The 24,876-nt window shown below is 35.6% G+C and overlaps 2 protein-coding genes across 2 annotated transcripts; both read right to left on the reverse strand.

Annotated features, from left to right (window-relative positions):
• Positions 1-6,970: 6,970 nt before the first annotated feature.
• LOC132555855 (uncharacterized) lies at positions 6,971-7,894 on the reverse strand. Its single transcript, XM_060220215.1, has one exon. It carries the CDS (start codon positions 7,892-7,894, stop codon positions 6,971-6,973), a length of 924 nt encoding a protein of 307 aa, XP_060076198.1.
• A 15,127-nt stretch (positions 7,895-23,021) lies between these two features.
• On the reverse strand, positions 23,022-24,542 carry LOC132555856 (E3 ubiquitin-protein ligase TRIM62-like). Its single transcript, XM_060220216.1, has one exon. The coding sequence runs from the start codon at positions 24,540-24,542 to the stop codon at positions 23,022-23,024; it is 1,521 nt and encodes a 506-aa protein (XP_060076199.1).
• Between the last annotated feature and the right edge of the window lie 334 nt (positions 24,543-24,876).

The following is a 24,876-nucleotide window of genomic DNA, read 5'->3' on the forward strand; positions in this document are numbered from 1 at the left end:
TGATGGATGGTTTGGAGCATTTTTAATAAGCTGGAAAACTGTCACTCCTAACCATCCATCATTAGCAATGAATAATGCTCACATTTCCGAAGTAAACTGTTTCAGTAGGATCCACTAACCAATCTCGTGACCATTCATGGACATTTTTGAGATCATGAATTAAAATCTCTACACTTATCATCGGTATATCAGTAATGACATACAGCGATGCGTCGTCTGCAAATTTAACAATGGAGTTGATGTTTTCCACAATATCATTTATGAATATAAGAAAAAGAAGAGGTCCAAGAATAGAGCCTTTTCGGCGCATCTGCCTTAACATAGGACATTTAGAAGGTATAATCTCGAAAACAACTCTTTCTGTTGAGAAGATGGTGTTCGAAGCACGGCAGAAGTGGACTCCGAATTTCAAAACTGGATAAATTACACAAAAGACCTTTGTGCCAAACACGATTGAATGTTTTGCTAATGTCGCAAAGTCCATTCGTATGTCCTTGCCTTGGTCAGGTGAAGAACATATATCATTTACGATTGATAGAAGCAGGTGCTTGGCGAGGCGATATGCCTAAAACCGGACCGGAAAGGTGTTAATAAGGAATGGGTAAGCATGAAGTTATATACACACGTCGTTCCATTAATTTTCCTACTATTGGTTAGAAAAGACTTGTTACCGTTTTGTAAATGTAACATTAGCCATATCCCATTCAGAAGGAAATACGCTAGCGTTAATGGATTTATTAAAAAAGACAACTTAGAGGATAACAAAGGATATCTTAGGCTTCGTTGAATAACCAAGGATTGACAAGACCAGGACCGACAGCTTTGAGCAATCAAGATTTGGAATCAGAGTCTTGAAGGACTGTTGCACTGGTTTAACAATCTTAATAGAACAGTAAGAGGGGCAGTGGTATCTAGTGGATTGATATAGTGAAGAAGAAACTTCGGTTTAAAACGTTGAATCTTTACAAGTTGCATTAAATCAAAAGAAATAAGTAGGTTATGTAAGTGGATAGACTGCTAGTTTACTAGAAGGTTAGCATTGAAATCGCCCATAATCATAATTTTCGATATATCAGTATTGAGAGCATTGTCAATGAATTGAGAAATGTATGACCAAGTTATCACCACAGAATTTGGTGGTCTATAGAAAGTAGCGTACAGAATCCCTCCCAAGGATTCAATCAAGCCAGACGCACTCGACGGTAGGTAGCCCTAGGTCATTCCTTTGCTTGGCTGCGATATTATCTTTAACATAGATATCCTACCACCAGCTATGTCAGACCTGCAGTAACAGAATGGGTCAGAAAATCCTGGCATATGAATGTCAGAAGAGGAGATATCAGTTTCATTTAAAGAACCAGCCCCACTCCGTGATAGATATTCTTCATATTTTATAGACTAGATTGTTGTTGTATACTAATATATAATATATAAATAAAGACTTGTATAGAGTTTCGAACTTGAAATGGAAATGGTACCGGAGATATCGGTGCTGGAATTAGTCTCAATAATCAACACAAGGGTATGAATGTTGATGAGGAAAAGTCACGTGATACGTTCAGACGCGGTCAGAACAAAAAATAAAAATGGAGGAAGAGGTGATTAGTACGTCCATGTGACATCGCTTGTAAAGAGATCTTACCGATAAATGCAATCAATACTCTATATATCCTGTATAGAAATCATCTAACGTATGTATTGATCACATCTTTTAATGCTAAGATATGACACAAAAACGTGCAGATTACGAGAAAAACTACGATTAATTGCAAAGAGGCCCTCAAATGGGGGCTACGATACGGTCACGAACATATAGAACATCGCGAATTGGATCTAAAGCGAATATTCGATGATATGACTATTTATGAATATGATTTTAGAGCGATACTACACGAGAGAGCCAAACAGAGAGCGATACAGAGAATAAACCAGCCATCTTTCTTCTTTTCGCCTCAGAGTCCGCCAAAACACGCTTTCCCGCTTCCCTTGCACGCTTTCTGCCATGTTGGAAGACGGCAATTTACAGTTCTTTGCGCATGCGTCAGAAGGCAGGACTTCCCGCATAATTATGAATTAGCACTGTGTCGTTTCGAATTCTTTTTTAAAACTATTTATTACGTTAGATCGGTAGCGATTTATTACAGGGTTAGTCAGAACTTTTGCTACTCAAGAAAAATAGAAAATCATTTTTTTTATATAAAATAATATCGGTTGAGGAGTGGGTCTGGCTCTTTAACCAAGTTTCAGTGTATGATACATCGAGCTCATTTAAAATACTTTGAACGCTGAGATGGAAGAAGAAATCCTAGCAATTCAGTAATATTGAAATCAACAGGGGTATTGAATTTATAATGTTCACTTACAGAACTAAGTTTGCCGACTGGATGCAGTAGGGAAGACACCAATTCTAGCTGGATAAGTTAATTTAAAGAGGAAGTATAAAGAATATTGTAGAAGAGGTGTCTTACGAAATTGGAAGTGCTATCAAAGGCATGACAGGAAGTGGAGATTGGATTGGAAAAAGAAGGTAAGAAACAAGAAAAAATGCAAGTAGTAAAAACGTTCATACACGGGAGTTGATGAGGTGTTAGGTGGAGAAGGGAGTAGAGAGAGAGTGTTAGGGTTAATTAGTAACTGGATTTGACACTTCACTCAATTTATGTGGTACTATAGATGTAGTAGAATAGACCTAAGGGGTATGACACGCCCTTCCAAACTTACAGAGACTCCATTACACCCATATGTGGATACTTCCGGTCGAAAGGTCGTGACAGTCTCCTCTGAAGCATAGTTACAACATAAACCTGGATGTGCAATATCGATGGTACAGTTACATGTCTTAATACGATTACATTGTGAAATCAGAGGTGAAGATAGAACATTTGTTTGCTCTAAAAGTTTTGTGTGCAATGGATAATTATGCATCGAATTAACGATGAATATATCCCATATACATTGTTTTCCATCATTGTGATTTTAGTATCAACATTAGATACAAACTAACATTTCATAAAATGTATTCGCTTGCAAATATTTCACAAGTTATCTACACAGGAGGTAGTGGAGGTGATATAGACATTAATCGCAACGTAAACCGCTATTAGGGTTGATTTACAAATGATAAATTAAATTCTAGGTATGCAGACAAACTATAACAAATGGTAATGTACATACTTTGTGATTGTGGGGTCTTAAGGTGTTACAATAAATAGGAATGCCAATATGACACATCAAACACATTATATGTACATTGAATTACGTTAACGACTAGCTTTAATAGGATTTGGAGTAAAGGTCATTCAAAATTCACAACAGGAATGTTTTGTTAAAATGTCTGCTTCGCTTAAAACTGTCCTTTAAGGTCTTATATGTGGGGAACACTACATACGAAAACGTATAATGACATTCGAATAAAAAAACATTTGACAGAAGCATAGTTGAATATGGAGCATAACATAAAAGGGGACAAACAAAAGATACACTCAAAGTATCTGGCAGGAGCATAAATGAATATTAAGCAAAATAAGAATTTAGCAACCTAAACAACGCAATCAAAATGTTTCACACTAGCATGAACTGATTAAAGCCTAACAAACTAGTAAAAATATGATTAAATATTCTTGAAAGAAGCATAATTGGGCGTTAAGCATATCTACAATCCAAAGTATTTAACAACAGCAGGAATGAATAGTAAGCATAACAAAATAGGACAAAATATTTCAACACATCAAGATATTTGACAGTTGCGTAATCGGACACTTAGCGTAGCACAAGTAGGTCGAACAGAGTAATACAATCCAAGGTATTTAACGATATCGGGAATGGATAGTAAGCACAACAAAAGTAGGACAAAAATATCAAAACGCATAGAGAAATTTGACAGTTGCGTAATCGGTCACTTAGCGTAGCACAAGTAGGGCTAACAGAATAACCGCATAGAGAAGTTTGAAAGTGGTATAGTTGGAAATAGAGCTCTCAAAGGAATACAATAATGATATTTGAAAAAAGCACGAATGAATATCAAGCATATTAAAATAAATAGGGCAAACAAGAAAACAACATCATGATATTTGGCAGTAGCATAACTGAACATTACGCACAGCAAAAATAGAACAAAAATAATCTTGAATCAAGATATTTGACTTTGTCATAGTAGGATATTGGGCATTACAGGAAAAGAACAGAACATAGCTGCGAATCAAGATAATAGGCAATAGCATAGTTAGACATTAAGCACAACAAACCAGAACAACAATAATCACGAATTAAGATATTTGACAGGAGCAAAGTTGGACATTAAGCGTAACACATATAGAGCAAAGTTGGACATTAAGCGTAACACACATAGAGCAAAGTTGGACATTAAGCGTAACACACATAGAGCAAAGTTGGACATTAAGCGTAACACACATAGAGCAAAGTTGGACATTAAGCGTAACACACATAGATCAAAGTTGGACATTAAGCGTAACACACATAGAGCAAAGTTGGACATTAAGCGTAACACACATAGAGCAAAGTTGGACATTAAGCGTAACACACAAAGAGCAAAGTTGGACATTAAGCGTAACACACATAGAGCAAGGTTGGACATTAAGCGTAACACACATAGAGCAAGGTTGAGCAATCAGGTTATGCTCGTAGATGTGGACATTAATGGAATCAAAACAGCCGTCGCTGTCGACGTGCTGGCTCAGCCGACACAGACTAAGCGACCATCACTACATGCCCGAAGGGCTCAAGTTCAGATTCCCGTCTTGTCTGATGAACTTTATATGATTTATCTTTGATCAGCACTTTACTGTTCGTGGTTCCAGTCTGTAGAATCTTCTTAGATTTAACGAGACGCCTTGCGCATTATGCCAATTTCTCGCGGAATGTCATAAGGTCCTCGTTGATGGAAAAATATTGCTGGACTTTGCGTCGACCGAATTAGGACACAAAGTTATCTACTGAGGCTTTTTACTCCTGTGGTCTGGCTTGCGTGACGTTCCACTGCTTCTGATGGTAGGATGGGAGGTCAACGTTGCATTATTGGGCTGCTTGCAGGATCGTTACCGTTGTGTTTTCATTTTCCAGCTCGGGAAAGCCGGAACATTTCACCAGAGTTCCTGCCATACATTTCCAGGTCATCTGTCTGACGGCGCCGGGGACATTAGTGGTTATTAGCCATCGTGTTTCAAACACGCTGCCGGATAATGGAAACGACAAAAATTATCACCTTTTATTGTCTCTACAAATAGGAGAGGGAGTAGATGCAGATGAAAGTGCTCTTTTTGTAGTTACTGAATGGTTGTCAGACATATGTATTTATATATATGCGAGGCACTACAGTTCTAATAGGCGCGTGCCTTGCTTTGTATGTACATGAACGTTTTAACAGTTCACGATTCGCTTGTCACAGGCATGTTATGTACTAGTCAATACATATTCAATAGGAATTTTCCAAATGCATTGGAATACTTCATTTGCAAAATAAAGATTCAGTTACGTCAATTGGCAGACGTATACACATCATTAGACGATGGTCTCGAACCAGTAAAATTAGAATTCACATATTACTCGGAGCACTGTAAACACCGTCCACGTGCTCCAAATAGACATAACTGCACTATAAATTTTCTATATCATTGCTCTGTCAAGTTCTTTTCTTTTGTACAATTGTTATGAAACTTCATGCTGGTTCCGTTCTTGTTTGCCTTGTTCTCAATTTGGAACTTTAAGTACCCGGCTTGACAAATATTTACATTGTGGGTGCCCTCCATAAAGTAGAGGATGCTTTACTTTCCCGAACACTTGGTCTGATTATCGTACTTGGTTTGGTTTCCAATTAAGATTCTGTTGATGTATGTACTTTCCTTGTTATTTTTACACACTCACTAACAGCCATCATACATTGCACAAGTTTGTGTTCCAACCACCGTGAGCTAGAACTGCAGTCACGGTTAAAATCAATACATTGCTGACATTTGAAATATATGTTTCACTTGGTCATCAAAAGTGCTAACACGTATCTTGACATGAATAATTTTGGAACTAAGTGTATTAACAGTGCCAGCTATTTTACCTAGTTCAGTACAGATAAATGAATAAAAAAAAGAAATACTCAAACAAAAATGGCTTTATTAGTCTATAAGTCCGAAGACATTTCAGAGCAATCTTTCTACAAATTCAGATAATGTCTCACATTATGTTAGGAAACATGCCGATAGAGGACCAAGTTAATTGGTGTGAGTTTCCGAGTCGTTTCAATCTACGTGGATATGAAAAGGTGATGAATTCACGTCTTTTTTGGAAACTGATTCTGTCTTATCGCTCAAATACTTGATATTGCTTATAAATACTGCACAAAAGACACACAAATGGAAAGTGATTTAACTGTACATACGGCTGGATTGTCCTTCTAGGACACATAAGCAAATGCCTAAATATCGAAACGTAGGTGGCGACAGAGAAACAACGTAAGTAATCGAGAGAAATGTAAAAAAAAAAAGAGTCTAGACCCTGAGATGCACTAGCCCTATGAAATAAGTTCTTAATTTTCTTTTATGTTTGATTGTTTCAGAAAAAACGTCAAGCACTTGTGTATATCCTGAACCATGTCATTATATGAATATATGAAAATAAGGCAAATACAGTTACGGCAAACCTTGATGACTAATAGTCCACAAGAATAGATTGTACGAAAGACTAAAGTCACAATAACCTACAACTGATTTGTTGTTGTAACAAACATGAAAATGAGTTTATAGCCCGTTTTCTTAACTTAATGTGTTCTTTCTGAGTTATAATGTAGACATTTCCCAATTAACATACTATAGGATGTTTTAAGATGTTCAAAGTATCATACGTCAATCTGGATTAAATATTTGATATAAATCAGTTATTATAATTGCTTCCATGTATAGACAAAACAATGTCAGTTTTATTATGGAGGGGGCTTGGTATATGTTGTATGTAATGTATGGAATCATATCATTGTGAAAGCTTTCACTGTTCGTTTTTCCTCTTCAGCTAATGTGCTGTTATACTGTGAGACACAAATCTTGTTTTGTCTTTCAGATATATAAAGTTTCCATGGAAACCTTACAGAATGCTTTGTCATTTTCAAATCACCTCCGTTACTTGACAAAGTGAACATTTGACCTGATTCCCAAGACGTAAACATTAGTTGCGTACCAATGGCGCAAATTCCAGTGCATTTGTTCAGTCGTCCGTCATTGATTTTCCACAAAGTTTCCCCGTTAAAGTTAAAGCAGTTTATATGAGGATCACAAATGGTTTGGTCAGTAATGAAAATCTTCCTCTCCGAAGAGTTCATTGCAATGTAGGTGAAACCTGTCGTTTCGTAAGATTCATCTAGAATAATCGATAATGTATCAGCCTCTGCTTCAAAAATTTGCAACTCAGAATCAGAGCATACAGCCACATATCTTTCGTCAGACGCTACCGCCTTGCATGCGATGCTGATTTTCAACTTTCGACCCACTGAAAAGGCATTATCCAGCAAAACGTCACACCTCATTAGTTCCTGTGTGCTCGGGACAGATAGCATCACACGATCTTGTGTGGAAGAGATGGATGCTACGTCATACGGTGCTGGATGAATGTGTTTTGTAATCAAGAAGTCGAAGGAGACGCTGAATATGGACAGAGCTTCGTTCTTATTATCAACAAGAAGTAGTTTTCCAGAGGGTAGAATTACCATGCCTGTTATCCATGACGGTTTACCTTGGAACTGAAGTTTGATCGTTTGTTCTTGTGTCTCTACCTGCTGTTGAATAATTGTTTGGTCAGTGATTGGTGTGGTGTTCAGTTTTGTCTCGTTCTCTATTTTATTACATTGATTCTTCAAATTATTTATTGTTTCTCTAATCCTTGTGAATTCGGCCATGTTGACGTCTGAGAGCTCGCCGCGCAGAGTCTGAAAAGAATAGTACAAAAATATATGATATGTCGAGATTTAACCTATTTGTGTATTGTAGAATAATTTCAATTTTTAATTACACTAATATTAATCAACATTCTCTTATTAATCACAAGGAATATAGAAACTACCCTGCAGCACAAAATTGCAACAGTCGGAAAAAAATTTTGTTTACTTACAACATGGTTATTTCACACTTTTGGGAACACAAAGTAATTGAATTCAAAGTTCTTTGAACTATTATGAACTCTTGTAATTCCACAGGAGATACAAAAAGGACCTCCAATGGGGTTTCATTTCATACAATATTTTATGAAACTTGCTTCATCCTTGGCGAGTAAGAACAGAAACTGCGAGACGAGTTTCATCAATCTATAACAGACAGATTATGTGATTAAGTCGTCTACTGCGAAACCGGAGGTAATGTCTTAATACCGAAATGAAATTTCGAAATCTAACGTTCTAGTATAAAGTAATTACAGGTAAGAAAACAAATGTACATTATTTTACATTGTATTTACATAAAATTAATGCGTAGACTTTAAGATTTGATGTATTAAGGATATACTAGTATCTAACAGCACAAATTTAAGAGTGACTTTATGCTGATTGCAAAATTATTTTCTTTTCAGAGCCATAAAACTATGTTATACTGTAATTGAAACTTCTTCACGAGGCCAAACAATTATCCTTTTAAATGAAAAATTCAAGATGATATTAATAATACCGTTACTGCTTAACAGATAGATAGAATATTTATAAGTAAGTCACAAGCTGGTGAAATATTTTACAAGAAGAAACTGGGGGATGAGGTAGAATAGAATGTAAAGATAGAATCTATTGTTGGAGATAATCATTATATGTTTATGTATTCAAATGTATCTGTCAGACTTCAAAAAAACATAAATACCTAATTGTGATATCGTTAATCCATTTGTTTATCAAATGAAAATATTATTATTAATGTAATGTTGAAATACTAACGTATCTTGCTCGGTTTATTTGTTTTAAGAGAAACATTTAAAATATAACGATACACGATCAATACAATTCAAACATTCAATTTGTATAATTGTACATTAGTGTATTATACAAATATTGTATCGTATAACTGTAACCGAAGATGAGTATAGCTATTGTTTCTCGTTTTTATTTTGTTTGCATCTTTTTTATAAAAAAAAAATTCTTGTGAGGAATACTATGACACGAATGTGTTGTGTTATGCTGAAAATTTTCGGTACTACGTCATTTTATGAGAGTATTGTACGATACATATTTGTGATATCATGGGACTATATGAGTGTATTGTACAATATATACAGTAGTGTATATTATATAGAGAATACATGGTCAGTGTCTAAAAATATATGCTGTATTTTGGCGAGTGTGAAGACACTGACCATGTATTCTATTTATCTTGCAATCAGACAATAAAAACTTCAGTAGTTTTATTGTTCAGTCTTTGTATACGTCTCGTTGACGTTACACCTATTTTTGCCTGATGACGTAGGCAAAAATAAAAAAAATTGTCCGCGTAGAAATATAGTTCCAAACATTAACGGATATGGCAGCGATTATATAATTTTTCGTAATTAAATTCATTCATTACAACATATACAATTACTTATTTTAACAGTTATTTATATCATTAAAGTAATTTTAAAGTGAATTTAGAAAGAAATTCTGTCGAATTACCGCACGTCCTAAAATACAGCTGGGCCTTTTCTTTTATGCAGTTGTAGCGGACAAACCGGTCGAACCAATAAACGTACTACCCGTTTTCGTTCCGGACCTTTTTCAGTGGGTAATCTGGCACGCTTTGACTGAGGGTTCCAGGCAGAACCAAGATGGCGGCTCCTACTTTATATAAAGAATACCATAATAATCAGTTCAGTTATATTTGTATGTTATATCACTGAAATAACTGTCCCACGGTCTTATGATATTTGTATTATTTCAGCTTTCTTTTAGCAGCCAAAAACAAATCGAAAGTCATTTTTTAAATACTGCGATGATATTACAATTTGATTGATAGCTTCTTGTTTCATGTATGAAAGAAAAATATGTTAATATTGTGCATTACCTGCAGTATATTAGCCATAAATTTTATAAATGTTTGCACCAATATCATTCCTTTAGTAATAAACTTAATTTTTAATTAATACATTTACTTGGCTTAATTAACCCTCTCAGAGCAATATTTTCAACCAAGTAAAGGACAAATCAAGTCTTTAATGAATTATTCAAAATTTTAAAATGAGAAATAATTTTGCATCGTCTCGATTATATCAACAAAACATATGTCACTATAACGAGTTTAGTAATTAATTTGATCAGGATGTTGTTTTACATTCTTTGACATATGTCACTATCATGTCTTTATTAATTAATTTGACTTTAATCTGACTTTATTTGCTGTATTAGTTTCCTCTTTTGAAATGGATGAAGAATATAACAGTAGCTTAGAGAGAGCAAACTATTGTACATTTTATAAATTCTAATAATTCACTATTTCAAATATATAATGTAACTCTTTACAATTTAATACTCATTCTTGAAAATAATTGTTATCAATAAATGAAAAGTTAAACCAGGCAATTTTCAATTTGTTTGTTCTATAGTGGTAATATGTTTATTCAGCTTATAATTGGATTGATACATAACTTCTTTTATTTAATTTCATACTGTTAATTGAAAAAAACAGGATCTCAATCACCATTTTAGAGTAAAGTGAGATGAGGGAAATGGAAGCTTGTATTTGAGAGGTCAGGCATATTCCCTAATAGATAAATGATATACATATAATAGACGTACAGTATACTTTAAAAACTTATTTCATATATGAAAAACTTTGATTTCTCACAGTGAAAATAATTAACAAATTTAATAAAATTTCTGAACAAGCATTTTCCCAAAATACACATATTGATTATATGCCGTTTAATAACATAATTGCTTCTTATAAAATTGAATTGAATTTTTCATTTGTCATTCGTGATGTCTTCGATCAACCATAGTTCTTATGGCATACTACAATGGGGCTCTGAAGAAAAGTAAAAAGAACAGGAAACATTTAAAATAATTTAGTTAAACTGAATATAAAACGTGTTTCTGATATAAAGCCAATAAATGTAGGAATAAGAAAATTTGTTTTTGATGTGGTGTCTTTTTGTTTTTCTTAACAAAGCGATGCTGCTACAAAGTCAAAATTATTGTCGATGTCCAAAAACAATATATTGGAGCGGTTCTCTTTTCCGTCACTGCCGAATACAGCAAACTATATGTGGCAGGTGTATTCCGATAATATGAATAATTACGTGTATTGTAACGATATGATATCAATCATCTCTGCATTAACGTCTATATATGATTAAGTCATATGATTGATGTGATCAATTAGTAATTTGTGTGTGCATTGGAACCATCGATCTGACTATCAATCCAAATTATGCAAACCTGTTTTTAACGTGGACTCTTCGTAGGCGTCAACAGATCTGTGGTAGGGAGATGTATATATATTATCCAGCTCTCAGCTCGCTGTTAAAATAACAGTTACGAATGCCTTATATAGAGAGATTCCGTGTTTCAGTTGCGGATAAACACGTTATTTTTAGAAAATGCGCACATCAATGAACCTGTATTCTAATTTTCTAGTTCATGAAGTAGACATCGTCATGCTGTTGCGAAATATTACCTAAGGATCATATTGAACTACTTACATAATTAAACTTTATTCATGACTTTAACGCATTTCATTAAATGAGCCGAAACATCTAAATTAGCAGACCATTTGAATATTAAAGGTTTATGTGAAAATGTTCAGTTTATGGTGAAACGAAATAATTACGTTTATGAGACGCTGTTTCAAGGGAATTATTCACCGAAAGAAATTAATTGAGTTGAGGCATGTCTTTATTGACTTGAACAGTGGGGCGTTTCAAAATATATAAACGTGGTCAACGTGCATGACATTGTGTTGAAATCAATCAATAATGAAAAAATCACAATATATATTGTATATATACAATGGCAGTTAAAAAAGATAAACAAATATATTTCTACTTTCTCCTTTTGTTTATTAATCCAAACAACAAATCATGTAATAATACCAATCAAATGCAGGTGTACTTACGTCATTCTGTCCCGCTCACTTGTACACTACCGTTATAGACAAAGCAGATATAGATCATATATTTAACGAAACAACAATAAAACGAAAATAAAATTTGCTTTTGATCCGCTACCAGAAACTTTAACAAAAATTAAATTCGAGACAACGAATGACTCTTCTTGCTTTACAATTGAAGGGATTGAAAAGTAAATGCGACTTAACGAAATTTCGGCAACGAATTTCTACTGTACAAGTGATTTATTGAAGGCTTAATATAATTCACCTTGTCATCTGGATTTCTACATTTCGTTCGACCAATTTGGACCTTCCTCAGTCGTCTTCTAGGTTTCATCGATTTGGTTCCTTAATAATTAGCATCTTCAATTAAATTATCTCTACCACAACACCACGTATTAACCACAACGCTGTCAGAATTTAATCCCTAATTTAAATATTTACATTCCTTTACTCGCCACAATTCAGTGTTTATATACACGTACATCAACACTTCATATTATGGAAGCGTATACCGACCACATCAGCTATTTATGATTGAAATTTCGAGACGGCAAATTAGCAGGTGTAAATATTCCATCACTTGAACTTCACTCAGAGTAGATACGTGTTTATGCCTGATAAAATAAGGCAACTTCTTCGTGTTATTGATTCTTAGGGGAGCAAAAACAACAACAAAGAACAATATATTAACATAATCAGAATCATAAACACCCATGGATACTCCTGGAAAAGTAAGTCATAAGACCTAGTGTTCCGTATGAGTAAGCGATTTCTGCTTCATCGACGACACCCTCAAGTAAACCTTGGTCAATCCAAGTAAGTAATGTCACGTTCTCAAATTAGAACAAGGTTTACAAACCATATGGCATAAGTGGTCAGTTGATGGGTTTCCTAGTTGTTTGGTTGGAAGTTCAAAAACTAGTAGTGACCCAAAACTTATCGGTGGTTATTTTGTGAATGCTGTCAAGAATCTAAGTGGTTGCTGGTACAGAAAATGAAATAATTAAACTAGTATAACAAAACATGAAAGAAGATCATTCACATTAATTTCTGAATGGGTCTAGTAACCAAAACCAAAAGATTGAGAACTAGTGGTGTTTTCTCAGGAAACATAAATCTCATTATTGGATGAATGTCTTTTAATCATTAAAAGACTAGGTCGTTTTCGGTGGGAACTCGCTCGATGATACTGTTTTATCGATATGACCTAGGTGAGTTGTACGGTTACACTTTTGTTCTATTCATTGTGTACATGCAAATGCCTTCTTACATCAGTATATGCCGAGTGTTTTAAAAGACTCAGTCACGTTTTTCTTTTATGTTTTCGTCATATGAACTTAGTTGTAACAGATATTTGAATTATCCTGTCTTTATACAAACGATTTCTTTAAGAGTACTGTGTCATAGCACACAGAGTTGTATTAGCCCGATATAATGACATACTGTAAATCATTCATATTTTCGCGAGCGATTATGTTTCGCTTTAATCTGCATCAGTCCAAAATTCAAATCCTTTGCCATTTTAGTTTTGCTGGATTGTGTTACCATCACCCCCTACAGAAATTCATCGCACCACGGACAAGAATGTCGTGGTATCCTTGGTTGTGAAATGTCATGTGGTGGCAGTCTAATTGTCTATAGATGGTTTGTTTCATAAGAGGGCAACATGGCGGCGGCCATGCCCATCGCTTCAAAATGAAAAAAAAAAACATGTAACATGAAATAATTGCTTCTGACATTGTGAAATTGAACTCAGATTACATTTGTTAACTATTATATTACCAGTAAATAGAACAGAAACATAATGCAGCTATTGAAATACGTTCTTTAGAAAGATTAGACTAGTGTCTGTCCCATTTCTACGTTGACGCTTGAAAATCAGTCGGATTACACAATAAGAGGAAAACACCTGTAGCAATACGGCACGGAATTAAGAGTTATCTTTTGTCACTGCCAAATTAGGATGAGGAATTCAAGGTTTAAAACACCAATGGCAGAGGTGAAATAATTTATAATGCATAACCTGATCATTATCAAATCAAAATAATTATCATACAGACTAACTTTACATGATTTATTGATAAATCAATATTTATGACATGTTCTTTTATTCAATATTGCTCGTTTAATGGCATCTGCCATACCGCCACGCACCGAACGCTTCAAAAATTCATATCACACAAGGAAAATAAGATGATCATGAACGCAAAACTTCCCGATAATATTTTATGAAGCTGAATATCTAAAATCACTGTGGTGCATGTTGAAATGCTATATCTTGCACGGGAATCCTGATACTGGAAACACAGTCTGGAATATCAACCGCAGCATGTAAACATATCAGTTGAACAAGCAGTATGTTACTATTTAGAAATGGAAAATTTGTAACCTTCCCGCTAAACATGACGAAGATATCATAAACCAGATATTTGATTATTTTCATAATTTCATCTTCAGCTTCTTGGTTTTAGAAGTACTTTCCACTTTTGTGATGATCTTGTAAAAATCTATTTTTGATTTCAGAATATTTCATTGTCTTGGTGGTATTGACAATAGGAATTGGGCAACAGGCAGAGCCTATGAAAGCCCTCTCCTTACAGTACATAAACAAGTATACAGACACATCAATCAAAATTAAAGATAACAGATAATAATAATATTAGGAATAAGAATGTAGAAGATAGATTCAAATGGATGATTATATAACAGAAATGCAAAATAGACATCACCATCATTAGTATTATTGAGTTCCAGAGCAGTAACATAAACTAAAAAGTACAATTAGGTATCACAAGATGTTACAAGACTGGGTCAAAATATGTCCATTTGTGGTGGGACAGGCTGCAGGTTCAAACAGTCCATTTGCACACAATCCTGAGCTGTGTCCCTAAAATGGACAGGCGGGCCCACACTTGAGACATCAAATACAAATGAAAGACAGAAAAGATAGAAGTACAGAATGGGATGTACATTTGCTAAAACAGGCGACCAGTGTCAGTTATGAATCTCTGAACTATATCAAGAATAAATTTATTCATGTTTGCATCAAGTATAGGAGAACCTTTAAGAAATGTATCAATTGTAGGAGGTATAGAATCATTAAGGTAGGAAAGGGAATTAAAGAGGAGTTGTCTCTGGTTAGTAAAGAAGGGACAGTGGAAAAAGAATTGAGTACAATCTTCATCTGGGTGGCCACAGTTACAGGCAGGGTTATCTTTAAGGTGGGAATTGAATAAATCAAAATTAAGATTACTAGCAGAGTTTCTTAGTTGACATAAAATTATGTTAGCTTTTCTTTGTCCTTTATATTTGAAAGTATCATTACAGTGGAAAGGAGGAATGGTAGCTTGCTGTGATAAAAAAGTTTTTTTATCGCATAAATAGAAGTTAATGAGGGATACAGACAAGATGGGCCATTCCATTCATTCATGAGTTTTGGAAAGAAGCTAGTGCTATATTGACAAGTTCTTGTATGGGGCACATCAAACAATCTATTGTGTCGAAGTGGATAAGGAGCAGTATTATTGTTTATAAAAGGTTGGATAGAATCAAATACATGAGGAGGGCATCTGTTATTTAAAATCTTTAAAAAATGGATATTTTGATGTAAGTGTCTTCTTTTAGCAAAGGGTATTAATCCAGACTCATTATATAGAATTGCATAACTGGTGCCCCGTCTTAGGCCAGTAATAATGTGAATTGCCTCTAGTTGGATTGATTCAAAGATGTTGCATTCCCTTTCTGTGCAATTAGCCCAAACAATATCAGCATATTCTAAAATAGGACGAATAAATGTAATATATATTAATTCAAGTGACTTTCTGTCAATTTTATACTTTAACATTCTAAGTACATTTATTCGTTTATAAGCTTTCTCATAGATAGAGTTTATGTGGTTTGACCAATTAGCATGACTATTAAAAGTTAGACCAAAGTGCTTATGGAAGGTAACATTTTTAATAACTGAATCATTAACTACAGATTTGGATGCAACATCTCAGAATCAACTCTCCTTGAAAAAAGTAGGGATTCTGTCTTGTCAGGATTAAAAATAATACCCCATCTATTGGCCCACTTAGAAATTTTTTGAAGATCATTATTGAGTATATTAGCCGCATCTTGCTTATCGCCCTCAATTAAGCTATATAAAGATGTGTCGTCAGCAAATAATTTCACATTAGGTAGTAAATCATCACCAATATCATTAATATATAACAAAACCAGATAAGGACCAAGAACTGAACCTTGAGGGACCCCAGCCTGTAATGTTTTCCAGTTGGACTTGAATCCATCCAGGACCACTCTCTGTCTCCTGTCAGTTAAAAAAGATGAAAACCACTTTAACATGTTATTACTAATGCCATATTTTTTCAATTTAAAAATCAACCAATCATGCCAAACTCTATCGAACGCTTTGCTTATGACACAGAATATCATTCTTGCTTCTTTACCTTTGTCCAAATGCTTAGTAATTTCATCATATATAATTAATAGTTGATTAACAGTGGAATATTTAGGTAAGAACCCTGATTTATTTCTGGAGATAATGTTATGTCTTGAGAGATAATTATAAAAATATTTAAAGACAATTTTCTCAAGGATTTTACTGAAGATGGGAGTAACAGAGATTGGCCTGTAGTTGGATAGATCACTTTTTCCTCCTTTTCCTTTATATATAGGTGTTACATGAGCATTTTCCCAGGAGGTAGGAAGTACACCTGCAGAGATAGATTTATTAAATATTATTGAAAGAGGTTGAACAAGGGATTGAGAGGGAGGGATGGAATCAGGACCTTCAGGTTTGTTAGTATTTAGAAGCTTAAGTTGTTCGATAATGTCCTGTTCAGTTATATCAATAGAGGAGAAGTTACTGTTTGGTGGGGGAGGGTCAGGTGGTTATATATATATATATATACAGTCTTATGTTACACACAGACGTTTGGGGTTAGCGACAATGTCACATCTATCGACTAATATGAATGGGGGTGGGGGTCGGGGATTGGTACATGCTTCAGCTTACTAAACATAGCACTTGGGGAAGCGACTGTCAATATAAATCGCCGCAAACAGATCTGGAACAAAAACCGGATAGGCTGTAAGGAGATGTGAATGGTGGTAGACATTAAAAAAGTACGCGTGCGCCTGTTACGCTGAAATTAATTAGTCTTATACAGCACCTACGTAGTGAATCAAACATTAGCACACAGATGACCGTGACTGTCGTATCATACAAAAAATATATATATACACATATACTTTATTGTTTTATAAACAAAGAGTTCATGTAAGAAATAAAGTAAATTGAAAATTCAATGTCATTGTTTTTTGTTATCAATGGTAATATGTCTGATATATAGTGTATAATACCACTGGTACAAGTACACATAGACAATTTACATGTACAATGGAATTTCTGCTTCAGTTAAAACACCAGAACAATTACACTATTATATTTGTGGATATATAAGATATAAAATTATATCTGATAATTTTGACATGATAAAAATATTCATGGTACTTATTATAGTATAGTATAAATGGTACTTAGTTGTGTTTTTTTTATAGATATACACACATGCACATACCCGCATATATATATGCCATATAATGTTGAGAGGCAGGCTGGGCGAAAATATTCAATAAGGCACAAAAATTGAATTATATGCTTATATATATTTGGGTGATTATTTTATCATAAGTAATTAAAGGAAGAAGATATTGCATAAATTGTATATAATGTGACATATGTACATTGAACTGGAGATATATACATACATATTTATTAATCATATAGGCGTATAAACTTTTATATTAATTATATACAGTCCTTTATAGAGGTTCTGTTCACACAATACACAAATTGTTAGTTGCAAAAATACTAAATAAATGCATTAACATAATTACATTAAGTTAGAGAGACACAATGAATGTACAAATAGAAAAGTTAGCTGCTGGAGCCACGACCTGATGCCAGTGTTCTTGGTCCATCACGCTGTGGAGGGGGGTCAGGGTAGGAAGATAACTCCTCTAACGATGTCGCCTGATGTTTGTCACCGCTGGTGCTGCGGATGACAATCCTGCCATCCGGAGTCCAGGCTCCAGGTATGAGACCACGTCTCTTGAGGAAACGGGCCTTAGTGAGCACGACAGACCTGGCTTTGGTTAAGGCTTCATTAATGAAAAGTTTGGATGCAGTGTGAGACTTCTCGGGTGTAGATGATGATGGGCCTATAGGTTTGGGGAAGAGTGAAAAACGTGCGTCATACACACTTGCCCTGGTCCTGTACGACAGGAAACGCACTATAATGTCCCTCGGATAAGATTTATTGGCAGGGCCTACACGGTGTGATCGACTTATGTCTGATTCAGTTATCATTATTCCGAGAGTGTCATTACAGGTATCTATGATGAGTTTGTCAGTATCCTCATGTTGGGACTCTCGGATACCCCTAAACTTAAGGCAGTTTCGGCGTGAGTACTGTTCCATATCATCTAATCGATGTTCTAGAGACTTAATTTGCTGGTGAAGGGCAGTAATACCAAGACTTGCAATGAGGGTATCTTTGAACAAAGAGTTCGACATCAATTGGGACACAACTCCCTGTACTATATTTGGGTCCCTTAGCTCACTGATAGCTTGGACTCCCTTTTTAACTTTATTCAACAGCTGACATTTTAATATCTGATCACTGCTCAATGCACTGAGACGTGCACGTATATTATATATCTGTATAAATGTATATATCACAACGGCGAGAGAATAACGAACAAGTATATGTAGACAAAGGAAAATGGCCGGAGTTGTGGTCAGTGAATACAGTGGACAATATTCAAAAGTCAGATAGAGTCACATCAGCATACAATAAAGGCTTAATATTCTGTCTTATGGATCACATGCTACTTATCTTGGTAAAGAATGACAGTTCACATCTTAGTTGACGGGAGATCCATGGTAATAGAGAAAATTTTGACCAACGGTCAGCGTACTTGTTTTGGTCACACCGGAACCGGACAGAGAGGGTGTTCAAAAATTGTCGAAATTTCTTCAGAGTTCTTCACCTTTGTTTCCACTTCCCGAGTAACCAGTGTCACAGATCAGATTGTTACCCTGATTTGAAGAAACTACTAAAAATGTACAACATGAGGTAAGAAGTGTTGATGAAGTTTTCGCTTGATAGCTTGACGAAACAGCGGTAAAACCATGCTGATATGTATTTCTTTGAAATTTAATAATCTAATACAAACGAGGGCGGTCCGTATCATTATCATTGAAAAGTCTTCTCATTAGCTATTCGTAAGGAGAATATCTGGGTTATATATCTAAAACAACGATGGAGTAAGATTGCCAATATTGTAATTTATATAAAATGGCAAATCTTATAAGAATGTAAAATGCGTTAATGTATTAGGATGTTTATATAAATTACGTAAATCTAAAGTTGTATCTAATAATTGATTGGTTTATTGGTTACATGGGATTGCCGTATGTATTACTAATAATTCTCTTCCTACAGAAGTGCGACAATTAAACCATTTACTTTTTTCTATTTTCTTTTGACGTGACACAGACGTTAAATGATACAACTTGTGTCCTATTCTAATTTAATGCGTCGATGATAACAGTATTTTTTTACAGTTAATTTAAAGTTCGAATTGGGTATATTTTGCGCGATGTACGTTGAATTGGATTTCAATGCTATGGCTAAGCAAATATCTTGAAACCGGGGGACCAGTTTACAATGTACTTTTATCACTCTCTTATTCACTATTTTTTTGTTTTTTGTTTTTTGTTTTTTTTTTTTTTTTGTTTTTTGTTTTGTTTTGTTTTATTATGTTACAAGCTGTTAATGTAAATTAAACCTTTTAATTTCAAATAACGAAGTTGTATACACAGAACTGCATTTCATCTTGGTTTCGCAGCTAGTCTCGTTCATCCAGCTGCTTGTTGACTTTATCAAATATCTGATGTTGAGTATCTATAGTGTATAGTTTGTTTTAGAATTTTCGTAATGTGTTTAGAACTATACACGGACAAGTACAGTTCATCTATATCCGTTTTGTTGAATTGAATTATCTGATCTGCATTTATGTTGTTTATAGACAAAGTAAAATTGTATTTTGATCTTAGAGGGAAGGAGTGTGAGAGAACAGATGATCTTATGGGGAAGGAGTGTGAGAGAACAGATGATCTTAGGGGGAAGGAGTGTGAGAGAACAGATGATCTTAGGGGGAAGGAGTGTGAGAGAACAGATGATCTTATGGGGAAGGAGTGTGAGAGAACAGATGATATTAGGGGGAAGGAGTGTGAGAGAACAGATGATCTTAGGGTGAAGGAGTGTGAGAGAACAGATGATCTTAGGGTGAAGGAGTGTGAGAGAACAGATGACCTTATGGGGAAGGAGTGTGAGAGAACAGATGACCTTATGGGGAAGGAGTGTGAGAGAACAGATGATCTTAGGGGGGAGGAGTGTGAGAGATCAGATGATCCTGAGGGAAGGAGTGTGAGAGATCAGATGATCTTGGGGGAAGGAGTGTGAGAGAACAGATGATCTTAGGGGGAAGGAGTGTGAGAGAACAGATGATCTTAGGGGGAAGGTGTGTGAGAAAACAGATGATCTTAGGGGAAGGAGTGTGAGAGAACAGATGATCTTAGGGGAAGGAGTGTGAGAGAAAAGATGATATTAGGGGGAAGGTGTGTGAGAGAACAGACGATCTTGGGGGATGGAGTGTTAGAGAACAGATGATCTTAGGGGGAATGAGTGTCAGAGAACAGATGATCTTAGGGGGAAGGAGTGTGAGAGAACAGATGATCATAGGGGAAGGAGTGTGAGAGAACAGATGATATTAGGGGGAAGGTGTGTGAGAGAACTGATGATCTTAGGGGGAAGGAGTGTGAGAGAACATATGATCTTAGGGGGAAGGAGTGTGAGAGAACAAATGATCTTGGGGGAAAGAGTGTGAGAGAACAGATGATCTTAGGGGGAAGGAGTGTGAAAGATCAGATGATCTGAGGGGGAAGGAATGTAGGAGAACAGATGATCTTAGGGGGAAGGAGTGTGGGAGAACAAGTTATTTACTTCTCATTTGGTTATCACTGATATAGCAGGATATTGCTGTTTTATATCTGAATATATTTTTGGTAGGATAGACCTTGTCTTCAGCGCATGCGTCTTGTTGATTTTCGGTTGATCGTTTTACTATATAGAGTAACACTCATTAAGGAGGGTATAAAATAGCTCCCCTCACGTCACCAGAGAATTGACTCACGATTGGACAATGCCCGGCGACGGGGAAGAGTCACGGAGACGAGAAACCATAATCATCATTGAATTCAGTATCATGAAAGGATCGGTGAACCGATCCACTCCTCTTGGTGAGGATAAAACTGTGATGGCGCTGTTAACAGTACCCAGTATTGGTACACGACCTCACATATATAGAGAGTGCTATAGTAACCATAGGATATGTATTACCAGGGGATAGTGAAGAGCTAAGGGCATCTATAGGAAACCTGTATATGGCCATCTGGTATCACTGTTAGGTAGCATTGCACACATACACTATCGACAAGAGTTTAGCTTGTTTGCATTGAGATACTGTAATGTATCTGAGTTAATTAGCGTTAGTTGTCAATAGTCGGCACTCATGTTATGATTCTACATATTTATACCAGTACTGTATATATTCATTATGTTCTGTTAATAAATTGTTAATTGTATATATTGTAACACCTTGTTGAGTAATTGTGTGCTTCCGCTACATCCTAATGGTCGAACCTGGGTATGAAAGGCCTGTAACCTTGAAGGGGAGGTCCAGAGGGGACTGTTGTGACGGCTGGTGACTCCCGTACCGAAGACGAAAAGCTATACAATCACGATTTGGAAGTAATGCGAGTTCCGACCGGTCGCTGCCTTCACTGGACCTACTTTGCTCACACGTGGTGTGTGTGGCTGCTGTTAAATAGGAGAAGTGACCCTAAGCTTTTAAGTCTTTTAAGTCTTTAAAGAGTTTATGTCGAGCTCTTCGACCTTCTGACAATGTATTTATCAATTTTGATAGTTTGTCTAATGGATATCGATGCTCACTGACACGGTCTAAAGTCGTGGTTAGACAGAATTATATGGAGACTTCGGCTTTTTGTATAACTGCAGAGTTTAAGAAATACGACACAGCTGTATGACGTATTTTATCGTGTCACTTAGTTCTGCCGCATCTTATTCAAAAATTTATATTGAAATGGGGCTAGTTACATTTGTGTCTTTTGTAGGTTGTTGTCCCCCAGACATGTTTTGTTTTAGATAGATAATGAATTAGTCCAATGAATCCCTTGTTTTCAGATCACTATATCATTACAATGTATGACGACACTGTACAATCATGGGATAATAGGTGATAAAAATTATTTTCAATACGTAAAAGACTGCCATTATAAAACAGGTTTTAAGAATATTTGCATTATTCTGCATTGAACGGTTTTATTTATATTATCTTTAAAGACAGGTTCTATTCATTTTCGTCCGTTTTTTCATTTCAATATATGTAGAGAAGGAAGATACCTTTGCTTTACTTCTTGAGTAGGAATTCTCCAATGAGGAAGAAAAACGTTTTGAAAGAAAGAAACATAATGAAAATGGAAGATGAGTGAACAGTTTGAGCGTTTGTAGGATCGAGCGAATTGACTTCAAGAGCTGAAACCCAAAACATTCTTGATAATTGCAGAAAAAGTGAACACTGGTAATCTTGCAATGTACTTATCACAAAATAATAACACAACTCAGTATAGGAATGGTTATCGCTTAGGTAATTTTATTATGTACAGAGTTTGTATCTGATTAAAAATTTGAGCCAGTATTTTTTCAATCTTACTGATATTCACATACTTATTTCCCACTATGTACACCAACTTTAAGGTAACTACTTGATTATGAGTAGTATATACAATGTATAATTATGAACGTGCGCAAATTAAATCTTTTGGAACACTTTAACTGTTCGCTTGTCCTCTTCAGATAACACATCTTTATGCTGGGAAACGCAAACCGTGTTTTGTCTTGCAGATACATAAATCTTCCATGGATTCCTCGCTGCAATATTGGACATTTTCAAATTGTTTCCGTTAAATGACAAAGTGAACATTTTTCCTGATTCCCATGAAGCCAACATAAGCTGTGTACCAGTGACACAAATTCCTGTGCAATATTGAAATCGTTCGTCAGTAACTTTCCACAGCGTTTGTCCATCGAAGTCTAAGCACATGATATGCGGATCGCCATTAGTTTGATCCGTGATGAAAACTCTCCTCTCTAATGATATCATGGCGATGTACGTAAATTTTGTTGTTTCATAAGATTCCTCTAAAATAATCATCCACATCCCTTCATCAGTTTCAAAAACCTGCAACTCGGAATCGGAGCACACAGCCACATATCGTCCATCAGACGTAAGCGCCTTACAAGCGATATTGGTCTTCAGTTTTTGACCGAGAAGAACGGAGCCATCCTGTAATACGTCACACCTCATGAGCTCCCGCGTGTCCGGGATAGATAACATCACTTGATCGTGTGACATTGAAATCGATACCAAGTCATATGGTGCCACATTGGTTCTTGTTACACACAAGCAGTTGAAGGAGGCGCTAAATACGGATAGAGCTCTATTCGTATGGTCAACAAGAAGCAGTTTTCCTGATGGAAGAATCCCTATCCCCGTTATCCAGGATGCCTTTCCTTGAAATGGAAGTTTGATTGTATGTACTTGTGTGTCATCCTCTTGTAAGATGTTTGTTTGATCCAAGGCTTGTGTTGTTCCCCTCTTTGTTGAATTCATCTCTATATCTTTGTATTGGTTTATCAGTTCATTGATAGCCTTCTTCATTGATGTTACTTTTGCTCGAAGCTGTTCATCTAATTTACCCATAGGTTCCGTTGTGTTGCTTTCTTTTTGCGCGACCTGTTCCAGTAAGTTGCATTGCTCGACGAGAAGATCCATGTCTTGTTTATAGGACTCATATTTCGATGCATCAGTTGATCTCGCTCTATGATCATCTCCAAACGCTTCTTCACGAGAATTGATTTTATTGCAACGTCGATGTTTTGGGAAACATAAGGAACATATGAGCTTGTTATGATCAACACATACAAATTTCAGCTCCTGTTTAGGATGGTCTGGACAGGGTTCCATAGATTTTCCACCAGTTGTGTTATAGGCATCAATCATTGTACTAACCGTGTGGTTATGCACAAGCTGATCTACCCATGCTTTCGGGTTTTGTTTTAAACGTTTGGGGACAGAGACATGACGTCGACAGATTGGACAGTCATATCCGCTTCCGGTCCGGTTCTGGGAATATTTCTCGATGATGTAATTACTTATACACTTCTTACAAAACGTATGCAAACATGGTAATGCTTTCGGTTCCTTGAAGATTTCCAGACAAATCGTACACGTAATCTGTTCCTCAGCTGTCTTTGTAATAGCAGTTGCCATGGTGACGCCTGAAAAAGTTTGCATCAATAATTTATATTTAAAATCTTAAAAACGAAACGCTATCAAAAATGACTTCAAGTGATCATTATAGTTACATCCGTTTCACCACGTAACTACTATATTTACAACTCAAAAACTAGTGTTTACGCCATTTAACGAAAGAGAGATAGAGAGAGAGGGAGAGATGTATATCATTAAACATAACCGACATGGTATGTCCTTCTGATATGATACTATCGTGATCCAACTATTAAACTTACGGTGAATTTATGTTTGAGTACCTTTCAATATAAGAAACCAAATCTACACAACATTCCTAGTCTATACACAGAGC

Source organism: Ylistrum balloti, unplaced genomic scaffold, assembly GCF_031769215.1.
Source record: "Ylistrum balloti isolate Yb309-2 unplaced genomic scaffold, AGI_CSIRO_Ybal_v1 Utg370520, whole genome shotgun sequence".
Classification (NCBI taxonomy): Eukaryota; Metazoa; Mollusca; class Bivalvia; order Pectinida; family Pectinidae; genus Ylistrum; species Ylistrum balloti.